The following is a 21,921-nucleotide window of genomic DNA, read 5'->3' as shown; positions in this document are numbered from 1 at the left end:
CAGTGTTTATTTTAATGACATAGTGCAATCAACTCACCAATTTGATATATTGCAGATACCTCAAAATGAATCTGTAGTTTGATAACGAGTCCAAAAGTAATGTACGAGTTGAATGGGTGGACACAGTTGGGATTAATCTAACCTTATTGAACATAATGTAATCTAGGTGTTATCTTTGATCCAGACCCCTTATTTGAAATGCACATTGAAAATGTGTCCAGAAAATGATTTCTTCAGCTTGGAAATATTTCTGAATTTTCTCTCTTTAAGATATGGATGAACTAATATGTGTCATACTTTGTCACATTTAGGCTAGATTACAGTAATTAAAAACTTTAGGGTAGTTCAAACTGGAGTCTTCAGTTAATACAAAATGCAGCAATCTGGATTTTATCAAAAACAATAACAGAAATCAACTTCATGTTCAAATCACATTTTTTACTTAAATTGCCTGAACAATCTGGTATCCTATAGGTGTTTTTGGTTTAATCTCCTCTGTGCCTAATATATGTTATTTACTGTGTGAAGTGCTCAGTGGCAAATTATTATGAAGGGCACAATTCTAAATAAAAAAAAATAATCTTACAGCAAAATTGTAGTTTATCTAAAGACCTGATGTAATGGCCTATTCTACTCGCATATAGTTTCCAAAATTATTAAGTTATTAATAATAATACTACTACTAATACGTTTTATGTCATTTTCAAAATAACAAACCTGAAACATATGGTAATGATATTGAAAATAAAGTTCAAGTGCTTCAGAACAGTAGACCTACTTTCTCAGAGTTGTTGTGGTTACTTTAGTGTCTGTAATTTCCGGAGTCAAAAAGAGCACTTCCACCCACATCTACACACAATGTAACAAGTCAGCCCAGAACACTTCAGAATGCAGAAGAGATCATTTGTCTTTACTCAAGACTGGTACACACACTGGAGTTTACCAATTATAATGCAATTTTAAAAAAGTGTTATTTATATATATTTAATATCTGTGATATTAATTTACTTTCCTTTTTTGCACTTTTATTTTCTGGGATGATTTGAAGAACAACAAAACAGACAAAAATGGCATTAACATTAGAGGAATTTACTCAGTCACTGGATCCAAAAAGCCTTCCCAGAGTAATACAGATTCAGTCTGGGATATATTTTCAAGGTAAGAATGTTAAGGTTTAGATGTAGATGTTTTTGAATTACATAGATACATATACAAAATATATTTATTGCCTTTGGTTACATATTATGCCTTTCATTATCTTAACTGTCATTTTGTGAAAATATAGTCACCAATATTGTTTTGTTCTAAGAACATGTTTTCCTGTGGTTTTTGAAAATATGTATCTGTACCTACATATTGCACACAATACTCAATTAAATAACAAGCATTCTTGTTTTTTTCTGCCTCAAGATGATGTGCTTATAACTAATATACTGGCAACACAACACTAAATGCTTGGTTGTGATTTTACTTTAAAGGGGAAGGTGGAAACGTCATGGATAAATGCAAACCATTAGCATTTTATATGACTTTATTATGATATCTGGTGTTGTTTCATGTATAATTATCCAAGACACATATGAAATGTCAGCTATTCACTTTTATTTTGTAAAATATGAGAGGTGAACCTACAGTTTGAAAGCAAAGTATATTAAAGTAATGTAATTATTTTTTTTATTTACTTTTGGATGGTTTTAATAGGGTCACAGGGCTGCTCACGCCTACCTTTCCATGTTTATGTATTTATGTAAGGGAGCAGATATTTCAGCAGAGGTATTTATAGCAAAATGATTATTTTATATTTCTTTATTAAACTATAATAATTGTTACATTATTTTGCATTACATTGTCACCTTTATTAATTGTAAATAAACTTAAAATATATAGCTGAAGATCAAAGTCTTCACATCCCTCATTTGAGACAATGTTATTACATGATTAATTCAGGTTAATTAATACCTATTTCTATGGAGTGGCAGTCAAAGTTTCATACACCCTGTATTTACTTTGTTTAATCGATTGAAATCTGAACAATTTTCTTTCGGCTGACTCAGTGCTCAACAAATATAACTCATAAATAAGTATAATTTCATTTACAATATTTACTAAAGTAAATTAACCACTGAATAGCATTGTTTTAGATGAAAGGTTTGACAATTTTGTAACTATAATTATAAATTATATTAATACAATAATATTAGTTTTGTTTCCTTAAAAGGTAAATAAACTGCTTGTATTATCAGCACAATATAAGAGTATAATGTACTGTTTAAAGATGCCAAAGTATGCAAAGCTTTTAATTTATCTACCAGAATAGAATTCTGTAGTTTTTTTTTTTTGGTGGGCAAAGTGTTAAATTTTTAATTTTTGCAAATCTAAGATGTACATTTCATATTAAGAAGATGATAGATACATTGTTATATGGAGTATTGTTAATCTCATGTACATTTGTTAATTGCTTGGTGCAAAACATTTACTGATTAAATGTATCTTTTTTTTTTTTTTTTTTTTTTTACGTCAGCCTATTTTATATAATTTTCTTCCACCCTGGCTATGATTTTTAGGGTCTTTAAGGGTTTACTCTCTTACTTTTTTCATAACAATCCACTTCGATATGCCTATTATCTTTACTTCCCCATCACATCTAATACAAATGTATTACTCTTTAATTTCATGTAATTTTAACAACAACATAATAGTCATGTGGAGTATTAAAACTGTAGACTACATTTGTGGTAATAATTAAATATTTGTCATATTTAAAATTGAATACATGCATTTACTAAAAACATAAAATATAGAGGTTTAAATACCTATGGACATATAGTTTTAATCGTCATATCCAAAACTGGAATTACAGGTTTTGATTTGACAATCCAAGTACTTCCTAAGACTTACAAACTAGATTTGAAGAAAGTAGGAAAGGGGCAGAGTATTGAACCTTCACATTGGTCTTCAGCATTGTCATTTGACTTTCATTAACGATCTCCTCAGAGCCATTTTGTATTTTGTTTTTTAATGTTGGCAAAGAGAGGCATTTCACAACCAGCTTTTTATTATTATTCTACAAACCACTTTTCAAATTATCATAAAGCTTTAACATTTACCACAACTTCAAAATAAACTCAATTGCCAGACAAATTAAATGAGGGAAGTTATGAGGAACAATTGTTCATCCAAAATGCAAGCCAGAAATTATTTTAGATATTTAACTTGTAAATCATTACAGAAAAATGTATCCATGTATATGTTAAGTTGTCTGAAGTATAAGTTGTCAATGTTTATTATGCAAAGTCATGTTGTAAGCCTTCTGCTTAAGGTTTATATGTAATCAACAGCAGTTTTACTCTTTATGTGTCATATTAAGCCCTTGCAATAAATACTTTGTGCAGCAGATACCATAGCTAAACACTAATTGTATCTGTAAAACAGGGCTACAAAGAGCATTTAAACAAAGAAATGCATGATTGCGACATCAGAAAATGTTAATTTTTGATTGTGTTGATTTCTTGTATTAAGTCCCTCAATTAGCAGACACAACATCAATATCATATCAGATTTAAACATAAAGTAAAATGATCTCCATGAAGAAACATAAGAAATACAGATTGTGTTTGATCAGAATAGACTATGTTATATAATTTACCTGATGCTTATTTAAAAAGTGAGTGCAAATCATGACTAAGGATTTGACAAAATGTATACTTTGACCAATCTACAAGGCATTAATTTAAAACACAGTACTTGTCGGTATATTTGCATTAGGAAGAAGGAAAAATACTGCCTAACAAAAAAACTTCCATTAAGTATTAAACTAGAATTTGCAATAGGTGAGGGAGTTGAGGTTTTAATTTGCAATCGGCAAAGCAAGGATTTGTCTGCTGATATGTCTGACTTAATATTTATAGCACAGTAATGAAATTGTGGAATAAAATTTGAAATTATGCATGATAAATAGCATGATTAAAGTCCTGAGCTTTTTCATTTGAGGTTGATTAGAGTATGATTTGCTCCAGGCCGTTGTCTTCATATTTTAGCATGTTCTATTCTGTTTTATAGTTTTTGTGTCATAAAGGGTCCTCCTTTTTCTACCTTATATTTTGTTATTTTTAAGGTTCTGTATATGAGATGTTTGGGAGAGAATGTTGTCTTCCTACTGGAGAAATCATAAAAGTCATAGGATTATCCATTGCCAAATTAACAGCAGAGATTCAGAAGGAGAATATCACACACAGTGTTATTGATCTACCACTGCACTACCCAGGTGAGTCCTTAATAATAATGTTTTTAAATACTCTTGTCAATCCTTCTAATACAATTGAAAATTACATTTTTTGAAAATGTAGACAATTACCATTAATAGAAACACATACTCTTTATGCTTAGTATGTATTTTATTTCCCATATCCACTAATATGTGTTGCATAATAACACTTTGGGACTATTTGGAAAGTAAATTGATTCATAGTCAAACTAATGTAACATATAATTTGTTATTAATGTATATGAATAAAAAGCCAAATCAATTATGTTTTTTTTTTTTTTTTTTTACAATGAACAGCATTGTTTTTTTATAATAACATATTTTTGATGCCTTTCTTTTGTTAGGCCTTTTCCAGATTGTAGCAGATAAAAAAGCATACCTCAGTGTTGGGGATATTCTGGAAAGTTTGCGGAATTGTCCAGACAGACTGGGTCAACCTGTTTTCAAGAGTACCAAAGACATACAGCTGGCTGATGGCACAATAAAAGAAGGAGAGAAAATTATCTTGACATCGCTGACGAAGGACAACTCAGAAGAGTTTGTGAATTGCAAAGTGATACGTAAAGATAAGATGCACATTTTTACACTACCAAAGTCCCAGGAAGGAGAGTTCTATGAATGTGAAGATGATCAGTTTTATACACTTAAGGAAATAACAGAATGGAAAATGCCCAAGGGCAGGAAGAGAACAGTGAACCTGGCGAACTCTATGGCTGCGAGGGAAATGAATTTCTTTGACCTTCCTGAAAATTTCAAAGGAGAATTGATTCTCTCGCCTGTCTATGAACTGCAAGCCGTAATGAAGTGTAAGTTAAGGTATTTTTAAGATTTAACACCTTCACTCAATCTGATCATTATTAAGATAACAGCTGAAGATAAAAACTTAAGAATGCAAGGTTAAACTAGCACAAATAGAGGCCCTTAAAATCATCAGAGCTAGGCTTTAGCTCATTATCTAAGTGACTAAGTAACAGTATCTAACAGATTTTTGAAGCATTCTGAGACGATAGATGCGAGAAGTTCTGAGCCTAACATACAAACATTTCCATTGTAGATATTTATAGGATTTTTTTTATCAATTATCAAACAGCCTAGTTACAATATTCTGGATTTCATTGTCTTCCATATTAATGCAAAGCTGTTTACATATAAATCAAACTAGATAATAATAAAAAATAAGCTTTTTACTGTAATTCAGTGATTGACACCAAACTCTAAACAAAAGGAAATTGCTAAAATAATGATGTTCTAACATGGAATATATTTCAATATAAGTCTGTGTTTCAGGATTCACCCAGCTGTCCTTACTCCTTTTTTTTAATGGTGTTGATTTGTATTGCTGGGGAATGTTATATTGCATTGTATTGCAATGGGTCATGCTATAAGTAATCTCTTTAAACCCTTAGCACCTAAACAACCACAATACATTGCTATAATGGTAAAAATCAGGCCAATTACTTGAAGTAGGCAGTAAAACCTGGAGACACTTTGGCCCTCCAGGACAGGAGTGGTGCACTTATGCCTACAGTCAGGTAGATACATACGTTACAAGGATTATATTCTCAAGCAGGAAGGAGGACTCCACTCTCCATACCTTTGCTCACTTACATCATTCATAAAATACATACATCAATTAATCTCAGGCTAAGACAGTGTATGCTTCAGGGTAAGAAAGGTATTATTGAATGTGAATGTGCACCTTAAGGGAATCATGTTTACAGTAGCAGCACCTTATATTCTATAAGGTAAATGTTGATCACAGGGAGTGTGAGATATAGAAACTGAGACAGAAATAAAGTTACTGTCAATCTTGTAAGTTGCTCGACTACAGCAAGTTAGATTTACCAGGTTCTTTTCATTTGGATGAGCTGTAGGAAAAAGCAACAGGACAAAAAAGGCAAGGGTTTAATTCATGCACTTTAATTCTGTTTTAAGAAACATAGGTAAATGCAGCACATCTTATGATATATCTAAAAAGATCAATACAATCAACCAGAGTTTCATCAGGTTCACTCACTATACAGTGAAGTGACACTTCTTGAAGCTTGCATAGCAATCTGCTTACATCTTTAAGGTCACATTATATCAATTGAAGCAGAAAGATGTAAAAACCTGCAGACAAACCATAAAATGTGAAAAACAATTAGATAAGACCAGATAAGAGCGTTTGCACTCCCTTTCACATCTCACTAAGCACATTCATTCATACAAAGATGGCCACCCTATTCATTGTTATTGGTGAGCTTATTGAGCTGCACACAATGTCACTGCATTAATTAAAAAAAATAATTTTGTAGTTTTAATGTATTTGCACAAAAGGAAAAGATACATGTAACCATTTTAACAATGATAAATAACTATTGTATTTTCCTTTTCAGATCGCAAAGATATTGTGCATATACCATCTAGCCTTGATGTGGAAGTTATAGATGTAACTGATAAGTTTGACATAAACTGTTTTGTGCTGCCTCTGACTCCAGCTGACATCTTCAAAAGACCACCAGAGGAATTCCCGATCATAGCAGAAATAATAGAGGGACCTGAGCAAACTCCAGATGAATTACATTTCCTCAGATCTTGTAATAAAGTAATTGTCCACCGTGCCTATGAAGTGAAACTCATTCTAGCCTCTGAAATACGCAGTGATGTACAAAGGCACTTCCTGATTCCTTTCACCTACAAAGGGAAATTTAAAAGAAGGCCCAGAGAGTTTCCCACTGCATATAACTTAGAAATTGCAAAGAGAGACAAGGAGCAGTTGCATGTCGTGGCAACAAAAGCTTTTGAATCTCACTATGAGGGGCTCGCTACAGTTTTTGTTGGAGATCAGTTCCTAGTTCAGAAGAGAGAGACCAGTGAAGTTATCTATGGTGAGACCTGTAAGATGGTGGAAGCACTGGCATGTGAGAAAATCGAAGGTAAAAAATATGAGCCTGTGCTGATCCCTATGTGCTTGGAAGGTGGTTTTGTGGAAGTGATTCATGACAAAAAGCAATACAACATCTTTGAGATCTGTGAGAAATTCCCCCTGCCCTTCAACGTTAAAGTCTCAGTGCGGGACCTTTCGATCAAAGAAGATATTCTAGCAGCCATACCTGGGCTGCATCTAGAGGAGGAAATCACTGACCCCTACCTTCTCATCACCTCCCTTGACTTGTCGGAGTGCTGGGAAGTCCCTGTAAATCGAATTAAAATGTCTCTGCAGCTGCTTCACAAGCCCGAGAAACAGAATCAGCTACCATTAGTTCGGACACTGGTGGAAGAGATCAGTGAAGACCATTATTACACCCTGAGAAGGTATATAACAGCAACACTGTGTCCCCCTCCTCGACCGCCAAAGAAGCCAATGCAGCCTCTGTCAAAGGCACTTAAACTGGAACCACCTCAGCCAAGAAGGTCTGATGCTCCCAGCTCACCAAAGGTAATATGTCATTTGTCTTTATAATATATGTTTATCAACACTTATATTTCCAATTTTTCCCCTGTGAGAAAGATGCAGATACATTCATAGTCTGTGTGTAAACATTACAATTTTGTACATTAATTCCTAAAATGTAAGATGTAGAAGATTAATTTGACAGGCTTTCAAATCTGTCTGAAGATAAATATGTTTGTCCTCATTAATCTGACTGCCTAAGATGACTTTGTAATTATTATTTGGAATGAATCAGAATTGAATGAGTCTCCCAGGGCTTCTGGGATGTGTAGTGTTGGCCTTTCAGCCATGTTGTGCTCATCCTAGTATGATGTTACACTTGTCAAAAGGATGTAAGATAAGTACTATACTCACTGCTCAAAAAGATAATAAGGACTCAATGGCAAAATTCAAGAAATGTATGCATCTGCTAATAATGACGCATCTTTTGTTGAGGAGAAACAACAAAACATGTATTGTGCTACATTTAGTTTCAATACAATTAATACATTTTTAAATACATGAATACCTGATAATGATTTTTCCTCAGGTTTGTTTTATTTAGTACTTTTATGGACTATAGAAGACATAGTAGACTAAAAAATTGAGCAATTTGTGCCAGACAAATGATAGGAAAAGTGAGGAAATACTATGGTTAAGTATAGATGAGATCAGTGTTGCATATCAGTATTTTATACAGTGGCTATAGGAAGTATTCACCCCCCTTGGACTTTTTCAGATTGTGTTGTGTGAAAAAAAAAAAAAAAATGTGTTGGTTAGAGAAGTATTCAGTCAATTATGTACCTGGTAGAAAAAGCTTTGGCAGCAATTACAGCTCCCAGCCTTTTGGACCACAGAATCTTTTGCCAAATCTTTTGTCAGGGATTTTACATGCCCTTTCTTTAGAAATTGCTTCCTTCTTGCCACTCTTACATACCTGCCAGATTTGTGGAGTACCTGAGCTATTGTTGACACATGGATAGTTTCTCCAATCTCAGCCATGGAACACTGTAGTTATTTCAGAGTTGTCATTGGCCTCTGGTTCCTCAGGATGATGGTTGCTCTTAATGATTGACTTGACTCTGCTCCAGGGATATTTAAATGCATCAACATTTCAGGTAACACATCAAAATGTGAAAGATTCAAGGGAGGTAAATACTTCCTATAGCCACTGTATTTCTGTGTTTATGTATGAGTAATGTGTAGTCTAAAAAGGGGTTTAAATCATGAGCACATTGTATTTTAAAAAGTAATTTGTTTATTTATTTTGTGATTTGAAAGGATTTAATATTAAACAGTGCAGAAGCAGTGCACACTAAAGTCTTTACAATCTGCAATATACAAATCCTAGAATAATATATGGTATATTCAATTATTATTATTATTTTTTTTTTCTTTCAGAGTCCACATGTTAACATACCAAGACCAACAAAGCCCGTTAGCCCTGGCTGTGTGGAGCGGCACAATGCTGCACCAGAGTGTGACATTAAGGCGATGCCCAATAACCTGGTGGTTGTGAATAGCTTACAAAGAGGTTAGACTGAATACAGGGAAGGAGAGTTGGGATTGGGAAAGTTAACTGATTCATTATGGCTATAACTGTTCTAAGGTCATATTTAAATCTATATATCTTTGGGGGTACTGTGGATATCAATCTACTAAGAAACTACAGCAAAGATACATGCATTTAATTATACCTTATTTTGTAGTTAAAACATTAAAACTCAGTAAAAATGTTAATTGTAACTCTTGGTTTGGTTTTCTTACCAGCTAGCAGCTCTGAAAAATGTGCAGAGGAATGTGAAGACAGCAATAAACATGACTATGAGTACATTGAAGAAGACGAACTTGACAAAATAAGACAGAAATTCCAGAAAACGAATATCAATGACAATACAAATTGTAAGAAGAATGAAGGTAACCAGTATGAACACTCTGTTTCAGCAAACAACAGGTGAAAAGCTAAAGGCTGTGAAAAACAGTAGACTGATGTTTGTTTGCTTTGCAGTCAATGCATGGATTTATTACAAGCAGTTAACCATGTAAAGCACTGACGATCTTAATGTTTCTTTTGAAAAAATTAAATTAAAAATAATATATATATATATATATATATATATACATACACTCACCTAAAGGATTATTAGGAACACCATACTAATACTGTGTTTGACCCCCTTTCGCCTTTCTACGTGGCATTGATTCAACAAGGTGCTGAAAGCATTCTTTAGAAATGTTGGTCCATATTGATAGGATAGCATCTTGCAGTTGATGGAGATTTGTGGGATGCACATCCAGGGCACGAAGCTCCCGTTCCACCACATCCCAAAGATGCTCTATTGGGTTGACATCTGGTGACTGTGGGGGCCAGTTTAGTACAGTGAACTCATTGTCATGTTCAAGAAACCAATTTGAAATGATTCGACCTTTGTGACATGGTGCATTATCCTGCTGGAAGTAGCCATCAGAGGATGGGTACATGGTGGTCATAAAGGGATGGACATGGTCAGAAACAATGCTCAGGTAGGCCGTGGCATTTAAACGATGCCCAATTGGCACTAAGGGGCCTAAAGTGTGCCAAGAAAACATCCCCCACACCATTACACCACCACCAGCAGCCTGCACAGTGGTAACAAGGCATGATGGATCCATGTTCTCATTCTGTTTACGCCAAATTCTCACTCTACCATCTGAATGTCTCAACAGAAATCGAGACTCATCAGACCAGGCAACATTTTTCCAGTCTTCAACTGTCCAATTTTGGTGAGCTTGTGCAAATTGTAGCCTCTTTTTCCTATTTGTAGTGGAGATGAGTGGTACCCGGTGGGGTCTTCTGCTGTTGTAGCCCATCCGCCTCAAGGTTGTACGTGTTGTGGCTTCACAAATGCTTTGCTGCATACCTCGGTTGTAACGAGTGGTTATTTCAGTCAAAGTTGCTCTTCTATCAGCTTGAATCAGTCGGCCCATTCTCCTTCTCATTTTCGCCCACAGGACTGCCGCATACTGGATGTTTTTCCCTTTTCACACCATTCTTTGTAAACCATAGAAATGATTGTGCGTGAAAATCCCAGTAACTGAGCAGATTGTGAAATACTCAGACCGGCCCGTCTGGCACCAACAACCATGCCACGCTCAAAATTGCTTAAATCACCTTTCTTTCCCATTCAGACATTCAGTTTGGAGTTCAGGAGATTGTCTTGACCAAGACCACACCCCTAAATGCATTGAAGCAACTGCCATGTGATTGGTTGGTTAGATAATTGCATTAATGAGAAATTGAACAGGTGTTCCTAATAATCCTTTAGGTGAGTGTATATATATATATATACACACACACACACACACAGTACCGTTCTAAAGTTTGGGTTCACTTAGAAATGTCCTTGTTTTCGAAAGAAAAGCAATTTTATTGTCCATTAAAATAACATCAAATTGATCAGAAATACAGTGTAGACATTGTTAATGTTGTAAATAACTATTGTAGCTGCAAAAGCCTGATTTGTAATGGAGTATCTACATAGGCGTACAGAGGCCCATTATCAGCAACCATCAGTCCTGTGTTCCAATGGCACGTTGTGTTTGCTAATCCACATTTATCATTTTAAAAGGCTAATTGATCATTAGAAAACCCTTTTGCAATTATGTTAGCACAGCTGAAAACTGTTGTGCTGCTAAAGAAGCAATAAAACTGGCCTTCTTTAGACTAGTTGAGTATCTGGAGCATCAGCAATTCTGGGTTCGATTACAGGCTCAAAATGGCCAGAAACAAAGAACTTTCTTCTGAAACTCGTCAGTCTATTCTTGTTCTGAGAAATGAAGGCTATTTCATTACATTACATTATTTGTCATTTAGCAGACGCTCTTATCCAGGGCGACTTTCATTTGTACCCATTTAAACAGCTGGGCATTTTACTGGTGTACCTTGATCAAGGGTACAACAGCACTGCATTCCATGCGAGAAATTGCCAAGACACTGAAGATCTTGTACAACGCTGTGTACTACTCTCTTCACAGAACAGTGCAAACTGGCTCTAACCAGAATAGAAAGAGGAGTGGGAGGCCCCGGTGCACAACTGAGCAAGAGGACAAATACATTAGAGTGTCTAGTGTGAGAAACAGACACCTCACAGGTCCTCAACTGGCAGCTTAATTAAATAGTATCCACAAAACACCAATGTCAACAGTGAAGAGGCGACTCCGGGATGCTGGCCTTCTAGGCAGAGTTGCAAAGAAAAAGCCATATCTCAGACTGGTAAATAAAAATAAAAGATTAAGATGGGCAAAAGAACACTGACACTGGACAGAGGAAAATTGGAAAAAAGTGTTATGGACAGATTCATCTAAGTTTGAGGTGTTCAGATCACAAAGAAGGACATTCGTGAGAAGCAGGCAAAATGAAAAGATGCTGGAGGAGTGCTTGATGCCATCTGTCAAGCATGGTGGAGGCAATGTGATCTGAGGTCTGGGGATGCTTTGGTGGTGGTAAAGTGGGAGATTTGTACAGGGTAAAGGGGATCTTGAAGAAGGAAGGCTATCACTGCATTTTGCAACGCCATGCCATACCCTGTGGACGATGCTTGATTGGAGCCAGTTTCCTCCTACAACAGGACAATGACCCAAAGCACAGCTCAAACTATGCCAGAACAATTTAGGGAAGAAGCAGTCAGCTGGTATTCTGTCTATAATGGAGTGGCCAGCACAGTCACCGGATCTCAACCCTATTGAGCTGTTGTGGGAGCAGCTTCACTGTTTGGTATCTAAGAAGTGCCCATCAAGCCAATCCAACTTGTGGGAGGTGCTTCAGGAAGCATGGGGTGAAATCTCTTCAGATTACCTCAACAAATTGACAACTAGAATGCCAAAGGTCTGCAAGGCTGTAATTGCTGCAAATGGAGGATTCTTTGACGAAAGCAAAGTTTGAAGGACATAATTATTATTTCAATTCAAAATCATTATTTCTAACATTGTCAGTGACTATATTTCCTATTCAAACTCATTTAATGTATGTTTTCATGGAAAACAAGGAAATTGTGAAGTGACACCAAACTTTTTAACGGTACTATATATATATATAAAACATATTGTTATCTACAGTATAGGATCACTTTTTAAACAATTTGTATCTTTAAATAAAGTTAAAATTAGGAATTTTCGAAGATAAAGAATAAGGTTATTGGATGCATTTTTCACTTTAAATCTAGTTCTATAGACATAAAAAAACACGATGTGTTTTTCAACCCAATACACAAAATAAGAAGAAGGAGTTTGAAATTCACAGTTTGTAACTTTAAGCTGCCATTGGCCTCCTCAGTGAAACTTCCTGCGGAACACTGTCACAGGTTAGAAGCATTTGGGTAAATCCTTATCAGTGATAGATCAAAAATTGTGAGAAACCGCAGCTCTGAAGAAAATAATTGAAGGTGTGTGTTGTATTGCACCAGGCTGTGCAAATGATAGTGGCATGCCGTGACTATTAACAAGGCTTGCATTTAGGGGATTGACACATGTCAGCACATTAAAAAAATAACAATCCAACAGATAGCACCAACAGATGCCTCACCAAAAATTGCTAAACTAAAATTATTTGCCTTGCTTTATTTATGTTGCATTTTGTATCACTGATTAATCAAAACAGGTGAATGCTTTTGTCATGATTTAGAAAAAATGTATGCTTCTACATTACATAAACTACTTAATTAAATGCTATAAGCAAGTTGATTAATACATCTAACCTGAAATGCATGTCAAATAAAATAGTTTAAATATACATACATTCATGGAGAAGGTCTAAACTTTAGATTTGAAGAAAATTAATTTGACAATTTCAGTAATTAGCCTATTAATAAAATCAGTGCATGCATTATAATAAAAGGGTATTCAATGTTTTTAAGTGTTTTTGTTTTTGAGGGAATTGTGCTAGAATAATCCCCTGAATGTATGTCTTCTAATCTATCATAGCACCCCTCTGCTATAAGAATAAAAGATTACAATATTATTGTTTGTCTATAGATAACAAAGTCAGGGTATGGGAATGGAAAATGTATTCACATGTATGCAGTGAGAAACGTCTTGACAAAATATCATATGGATGACCAAAAGGATCCCTTTGAGACTCGACTTTAAAGTTGCATTGAGAAGAAACATTTAAATTCAATGTTCTGAGCATCAGAGCATCGCGCAGCACAGATGATTAGAAAGGTTTGTTAATTAGCATCTGCCTTCCAAATTAAATGACAGTGTAGCCCAGGTAGCCCCTTTTCCTTCTCTTACAAATTGGCTTCCCAGACTTTATAGGGTCAAAATCTGTACATTTCAAGTATAACGTAGCAAGGCCCATTTGAAACAGTCTTTTCTTATCCAACTGAGATACACAGGCTTTAGTGGGTTAAATCCTGTACATTTCAATTTAAACAGTTTTAAATTAAATCAGAAGTTGTCAAAAATGGAAATGCACATGTGCTGTAGCCCATTTGGAGGGGACGCTCAGTTTCTCAGAACACCGTCATTAAATTACTGCTAAACTGAGTCCCACTGCACTGCAATAAAAATAGCAAAGACAACTTAAGATGTTTATATCGCTCACCTGCTGTATTTATTTTGTGTTGCTTGTGACCATTAATACAGTGAAGTTACTGTTTATTTTGTATTCATTCATTAATACATGAATTAATCCCTGATCAGATCAGTAATGCTGAATAGCTTTATCACAGGTGGAATGGACAGCTATAATCCCAAAAATATACATTGTTTTCTGTCATATTAACAGCAACTTTTAAATCCCTAGCTTTGCATTGTATGTTCTATTATGGGCTCAGACACAAACAGAATTGTTGTCCCCAGTTATCCGAATGGCCACTTGATATTTGGCTGCTTTTATTATTTATTTTGCTTTCCTTCACATTCTTCTACATAGCATTCTGTTTCAATACTGCATATTTACATATCTGGCTAAAGTTCCTTGCAACTCATGACATCACATGGGAGCCTCAACAATACAGTGGAGATAATCAAAGTTGAAGTGCCTACTGTGGTGAATTTAAGCACTGTTATTTGATTGTTTATGTGTTAAGTACCTTTTTTGGTGCATAATTTCTGTACTCTAATGCCTTAGGTGTTTATTCAGCTTATCTTCATTCCCTACTTCTGCTCCCCTTTAAAAATATCACATCTCACAGGTTACAAATGCTATAGAGCAGATTGTGTAACATTTTACCTACAGAAGAATGGCTGCTGAAATGTTGTATATTTAAAAACTGGTTTAAAGTTGTTTCATATAATAATGTATATAATAATGTATATTATACCTCAAAGGGCAACACAAATGTATTACTGAGAAATGTTCACGTTTTGCGTAACTCTTTTAGTACAATGATAAGTTATTAATTTATGAGAAATTAAGGCATCATGTTGAATATTTGTATTATCATATATAGAAATAAACTTAAACAAATGCAATGCATCATTTGTAATTTCTTTCTAGCCAATCTGGAGCAATGCTTTATTTTTTCAGTTACTTAACTGTATGTTTTCTTATTTTGTTAACAATAGAAAATGTTCTCTATAAAAACCTATGCAATCGTTCTGAGAATTCATACTGGGAAATTAATGACAGTGTAACCTTTTTTTATTTCAAATAATCTTCATGTTCAGATTAACTGAGTTCAAGTTATTTCCTTTATTTAGATACAGTATGTCTTTAAGTTAAAATAATAAAATGCAGTCCAGATACCTAAAATGGTCACCATAGTATGGAGAATTGTTTCAATCCATACATTAAATAAATGCAGTGACATTTATTGTGAATGTATTAGTACTGGCCTTTGTACTTTTTTTTGTTTGTTTGTTTTTTCAGACAATCAGTTCTAATAAAATAAAATACTACATTATTATTATTTGTACTTTAAGTGTTGTACACATAAACAGTTTATTTTTATTTTTATTTAAACTTAGTTTAAGTGCAGAACAATACAATTTTCAGCAGAACATATTATTTTATATTTGTTTCCCCTTAAATAAATATAGATGAAATATATGCTATGTAAAAAGATCTAATGTAATTGAGTTCAAATCTTTAATCTTTAAATAGTTGATACAAGTTGTGCAAATTGTCTTTGCTTATGCCTGCTTCAATATGAATAGGATATGAATGTTTTTATTCATGCATACATTCCCGTATTCTGTACAGAACACTCTGTTATGAGTATCTGTTTTTTAGGTTTTTTTTTAACATTGTCTTTCTTAACCCAACATAAAAAGAACAATTTGTAAAATAAACAAACACATAGCCACTGTTGCAAGGATAGAATTTCCCTTTTTTATGTAAACATTAAATTCATGTTTTATTATGTGTGTGTGTATGGGGTGGGGGGGTGGGGGTTCCCACAATCATCCTTACACATTAGTAATGTTTAACAAACAAGTAGAATTTATATACATTTATACTATTAACAGCTTGAGGCCATCTTAGATATATGCGTGCTTAAAACAAATTTAGGGTTCATCACCATATCCCGGAGAAGCTGCTGTCCTTGCTCTCTAGATTTCCGGAGCACATGGCACTTTTTAACTGGTTTAAAAAGCTTCCACCAGAATAAACATTTGAAGACATTTGTAAATACATTTTCACTGATAAGAAACAGATTACATTAGAATAGACAAGGGTGTCTGCTAATAAAAAATAAATCTATTATTATTATTATTATTATTAATAATAATAATAATAATAATAATAATAATAATAATAATAATAATAATAAAACAGAATTTCTCATCTGGTGAAGTGTGACTGTACTGTATTATTTTTGCCACAAGAGGGACACGTTATCTTTAAAATCTATATTTTATGCCACTGTCTTGGCTTCTCTTTCAAAATGATTGCTTGTTTCTGTTCTGCAATGTTTAAAGTTTACTATGCAGTTTACATTAACAATTACAATTTATTGTATATTGATTCAAACTTTAAACATTGCAGAACAGAAACAAGCAATCATTTTGAAAGAGAAGCCAAGACAGTGGCATAAAATATAGATTTTAAAGATAACGTGTCCCTCTTGTGGCAAAAATAATACAGTACAGTCACACTTCACCAGATGAGAAATTCTGTTTTATTATTATTATAACAGTTTACATTAACAATTACAACTGATAATATATTGTTACTGTGATAGTTTGAGAATGTCCCAGGGTTCATATTTTTTGTAGGGCCAAATGTGTAAATATCAGTGGGGTAACGTTGGTTGCCCTATCTGATGCATGCAGTGCTAACTGGCTGTGCATGCTCACAGTTAGGTGGCCCAGGGCCAAGGGCAAGATAGACTAGCTAAGGTCTTAAAACACTGGTTGCCAAGCCTGTGAATGGAGTTTGCAGTGGGTTCTGCTGTTATTATCTGCTGTTATTACTGTTATGTACAAGCTGTTCTATTTGTAGTGTGTTAAGCTGCTGAAATTAGTCTATGCTCTATGTTCAATAAAATGGGGCATTCCAGAATCAGAGGGTGCCTGGTATCAATATGACTAAAAAATTGCTTAGCAGAAATCAATTAAGAATGTATTGATTAAATATACACAGATCAGCCATAACATTATGACCACCTGCCTAATATTGTGTAGGTCCCTGAAGACTCTGTATACGAAAGTTGAAGAAAGTGTTTTGTGATAATTATATAATGTTTTAAAATAACACTAGCATTAGAAGTAGCTTGTATACAGACTGAGCAGATTAGCTTTAGCAGGCTAAGCAAAAGGTCAACAAGGTTCATTTGTTAGAAACTCCTGTCAGTAATTAAAGATCACACAGTGCCGAAATAGACTACAGCTGTTTGCTGAAAATTGTTTGCTGACTTAATCGTTTATCCAGATAGGCAGGAATTGTTTCTGTTAATGAGCAATTGACACTAGGTAAATGATGACCGTGGGATCACATCTTCCTGGTGCACATCAAAGACAGACATCTGCTTTTTGGATCTATCACCTCTTCACGGGAGGACAGATCGTAACCGGACCCGGACTTGTACCTTCTGATTGGATGAACAACCATAAGATTTCACGTCACTTTCCTATAAAGCTGCACTCATGTTTGTAAACATGAAGTCCTCACAGAAGGAATTTCCTGATGTGGTGCTTCCAAGCCGGCTTGATTAAAGTTCTATTTGCTTTATCTCGACGACTTCTCCACTTATTTCCGAGATGGGTTCTACAGTCCCCCTTTTGCCGTCAAAACAGCCCTGACCTGTCGAGGCATGGACTCCACTAGACCTCTGAAGGTGTGCTGTGGTATCTGGCACCAAGACGTTAGCAGCAGATCCTTTCAGTCCTGTAAGTTGCGAGGTGGGGCCTCCATGCATCGGACTTGTTTGTCCAGCACATCCCACAGATGTTCGATTGGATTGAGAACTGGGGAATTTGGAAGCCAATTTAACACCTGGAACTTGTGATTCATCAGATCAGGCCACCTTCTTCCATTGCTCAGTGGTCCAGTTCTGATGCTCACGTGCCCATTGTAGGCGCTTTCGGCAGTGAACAGGGGTCAGCATGGGCACCCTGACTGGTCTACAGCTACGCAGCCCCATACGCAACAAACTGCGATGCACTGTGTGTTCTGACACCTTTCTATCAGAACCAGCATGAACTTTTTCAGCAATTTGAGCTACAGTAGCTCGTCTGTTGGATCAGACCACACGGGCCAGCCTTCGCTCCCCACGTGCATCAATGAGCCTTGGCCGCCCATGACCCTGTTGCCAGTTCACCGCATTTCCTTCCTTGGACCACTTTTGATAGGTACTGACCACTGCAGACCGGGAACACCCCACAAAAGCTGCAGTTTTGGAGATGCTCTGACCCAGTCGTCTAGCCATCATAATTTGGCCCTTGTCAAAGTCGCTCAGATCCTTACGCTTGCCCATTTTTCCTGCTTCTAACACATCAACTTTGAGGACAAACTGTTCACTTGCTGCCTAATATATCCCACCCACTGACAGGTGCTATGATAACGATATTATCAATGTTATTCACTTCCCCTGTCAGTGGTCATAATTTTATGGCTGATCGGTGTATATATATATATATATATAAGTTATGAGTTGTGTGTTATTGAGTGTGAATCTAGAAATTGAACTAGAACTAATAAGTGCATTCATTCCATTCCAAAATTCCTGAACTACTTTAGTATCCTAGTGTACCTAGGTAAATTAGGTCATATTCAAACATATGAGTATTTTAATGCACCTATACTGTTGTGCAGCTCTGCAGGGTCAAAGTGGGATGCATTTACTTACTATGTTTCACTATATTCATTGATGGGGAAAAATTAAGTTGTATGTGAAGAACCCGTCTCGGAAATAATTGGAAAAGTTTTTGAGATAAAGCAGATAGAACTTTAATATCAAGCATGCGTGGAAGCACCATGTCAGGGAATTCCTTCAGTGAAAACTTCGTTTTGTTATCTGTCCATGACTCAACTTAGGACAGGCAGATCAGTCCAATGTTTAATCCAAAATGCAGATGTTTGTCTTTGATGCAGTACTGTGGAGTAGTTGTTAGGGCCACTCAAGGACATTCACAGAGTTGTCCTGTAGCCACTACTTTGTTATCTTGGCTGTGTGCTTAGGGTCGTTGTCCTGTTAGAAGATTAACCTTCGCCCCAGTCTGAGGTCCAGAGCTCTCTGGAGCAGGTTTTCATCAAGGATGTCTCTGTACGTTGCTGCATTCATCTTTCCCTCGATCCTAACTAGTCTCCCAGTTCCTGCCGCTGAAAAACATCCCCACAGCATGATGCTGCCACCACCATGCTTCACTGTAGGGATGGTATTGGCCAGGTGATGAGCGGTGCCTGGTTTCCTCCAGACATGAGTTCAATATTTGTTTCATCAGACCAGAGAATTTTGTTTCTCATGGTCTGAGAGTCCTTCAGATGCCTTTTGAAAAACTCCAGGCGGGCTGTCATGTGCCTTTTACTGAGGAGTGGCTTCCGTCTGGCCACTCTACCATACAGGCCTGATTGGTGGAGTGCTGCAGAGATGGTTGTTCTTCTGGAAGGTTCTCCTCTCTCCACAGAGACACGCTGGAGCTCTGTCAGAGTGACCATCGGATTCTTGCTCACCTCCCTGACTTAGGCCCTTCTCCCCCGATCGCACAGTTTGGCAGGGCAGCCAGCTCTAGGAAGAGTCCTGGTGGTTCCAAACTTCTTCCATTTACAGATGATGGAGGCCACTGTGCTCATTGGGACCTTCAATGCTGCAGAATTTTTTCTATACCCTTCCCCAGATCTGTGCCTCGATACAATCTTGTCTCAGCGGTCTACAGACAATTCCTTGGACTTCATGGCTTGGTTTGTGCTCTGACATGCACTGTTAACTGTGGGACCTTATATAGACAGGTGTGTGCCTTTCCAAATCATGTCCAATCAACTGAATTTACCACAGGTGGACTCCAATCAAGTTGTAGAAACATCTCAAGGATGATCAGTGGAAACAGGATGCACCTGAGCTCAATTTTGAGTGTCATGGCAAAGGCTGTGAATACTTATGTACATTTTTTTATTTTTAATAAATTTGCAAAAATTTCAAACAAACTTCTTTCACGTTGTCATTATGGGGTATTGTTTGTAGCATTTTGAGGAAAATAATGAATTTAATCAGTTTTGGAATAAGGCTGTAAAATAACAAAATGTGGAAAAAGTGAAGCGCTGTGAATACTTTCTGGATGCACTGTAGATTGCTCCAGTAAAATACCCAGCTGTTTAAATGGGTACAAATGTAAGTTGCCCTGGATAAGAGCATCTGCTAAATGACAAATAATGTAATGATGTGCACCAGGGAGATTCGATCCCACAGTTGTCATTTAACAACTGTCAATCAATCATTAACAATCAATCTGCAGAAACTATTAGATTGTTAATGCTATTCATCCAGCTGAACATATACATGGTATGATTCTCCTCAGGACTGAGGTCTGCTATGTTGGGAGGTTAATCACCCTCCTTACGAATCCTGCTGGGCATAGGGGCCTGGTAGCGATTGGTTTAATTCATGCTGGTGTGGAAGTGAATTGCAACAACATATTTGACAGCATGGGCCCAGTTCCTGCTGAAAGTCACCTCTGGCTCAGAGTAATACTTTAGGCTACAGACAAAATAAAAACAGTATTCATTTTAGGATATCAAATACAATGACAAATGTATTTAGATTTTAACATAAATACATTTATATACACTACCGGTCAAAAGTTTTAGAACACCAAAATTTTTCCAGTTTTTATTTAAATGTATGCTTAATGTCTCAATGTACTCTGAAATTAAAGCATAGAACAAATAAACAATTGGAGATGAAAAACAAATCATGGAATTGTTTTTTTAACATAATTTAACCCCTTAAACTGACAAACCCCTTGGGTACCTGACATATCTGGAACCAGACAGTCTACTGATCAAAACAAGACCATCCACGTTTTGGTAGAAGCAACACACACCTGTAGAGAGCTCAAAATGTCAAGATGGAAAAGAAATCAAATCAAAACTGAGTGATCTGTGACCGTCTGAATGCCCCCCCCCCCCCGAAGCAGACTGCAGGGCTCTGATTGATGGCAGCGACATGGAAACTGTAAATCGGATGTGTTTGAGAATTAAACACTCTGGTAGCCAAAAGATAAAGCTTTCAAATGATGTGCACATTGTAGGAATACAGTACTTCTATGCACAGGAGCTGCACGTAACACTGCCAAATAATGCTTAAGAGGGTGTAGTAGCACTCTGAAATGTACATTATTTTTCAGTTTTTGTTAACCTAAACTTTTTGTTTAACCACCCAGTTTACCACTTACCTTTCTACCATTTCAGGTTATTCACTGGACTTGAACTGCTTAAATTTCAATAAAAACTGGAAAAATGTTATATATTCAATAAGGTATTCCTTGTAATTAGTCCAGAAAGGGAGGCATTGATATCAAGGACACACTGTACTAATAAGAACGTGTTATAGATAATTTTGTTTCGTTACACAAAGAATTTGCCACGGCAGCAGAAGTTGTTTCTATCTGCCACACAGATAAGTCTGAGCAGAGAAATCCTAATAAAAACAAGTTTTGACTAGTTACTTACTGGAAAGTTCCTTACATTTTCTAACAGTTATACAATACATAGGGGGCAATTTTACCACAACACCTAGTCAACTGCTAAACTTTTTGTCACCATGAAACAGCGCAGCTCTTTCTCAACAGCTGCTTTAAGCAGCTTTTGTCTACCTGCCAC

The 21,921-nt window shown here is 35.9% G+C and overlaps 1 protein-coding gene across 1 annotated transcript; it reads left to right on the top strand.

Annotated features, from left to right (window-relative positions):
* Positions 1-896: 896 nt before the first annotated feature.
* themis (thymocyte selection associated) lies at positions 897-15,565 on the top strand. Its single transcript, XM_066699276.1, has 6 exons — positions 897-1,158; positions 4,115-4,264; positions 4,609-5,070; positions 6,643-7,685; positions 9,081-9,213; positions 9,450-15,565. Exons 1-6 carry the CDS (start codon positions 1,068-1,070, stop codon positions 9,635-9,637), a joined length of 2,067 nt encoding a protein of 688 aa, XP_066555373.1. The 5' UTR covers positions 897-1,067; the 3' UTR covers positions 9,638-15,565.
* Positions 15,566-21,921: the final 6,356 nt, after the last annotated feature.

The sequence above is a fragment of the Amia ocellicauda genome, chromosome 1 (assembly GCF_036373705.1).
Source record: "Amia ocellicauda isolate fAmiCal2 chromosome 1, fAmiCal2.hap1, whole genome shotgun sequence".
NCBI lineage: Eukaryota > Metazoa > Chordata > Actinopteri > Amiiformes > Amiidae > Amia > Amia ocellicauda.
Note: the sequence above shows the minus strand (reverse complement) of the source record. Positions and strands in the feature narration are given on the sequence as shown.

Bases quoted from the DNA above. Each gene is read 5' to 3' on its own strand.
- themis (XM_066699276.1), top strand. From the start codon at position 1,068: ATGGCATTAACATTAGAGGAATTTACTCAGTCACTGGATCCAAAAAGC. The intron at 1,159-4,114 runs GTAAGAATGTTA...GTTATTTTTAAG, and splicing joins GTCTGGGATATATTTTCAAG to GTTCTGTATATGAGATGTTT. The intron at 7,686-9,080 runs GTAATATGTCAT...TTTTTCTTTCAG, and splicing joins ATGCTCCCAGCTCACCAAAG to AGTCCACATGTTAACATACC.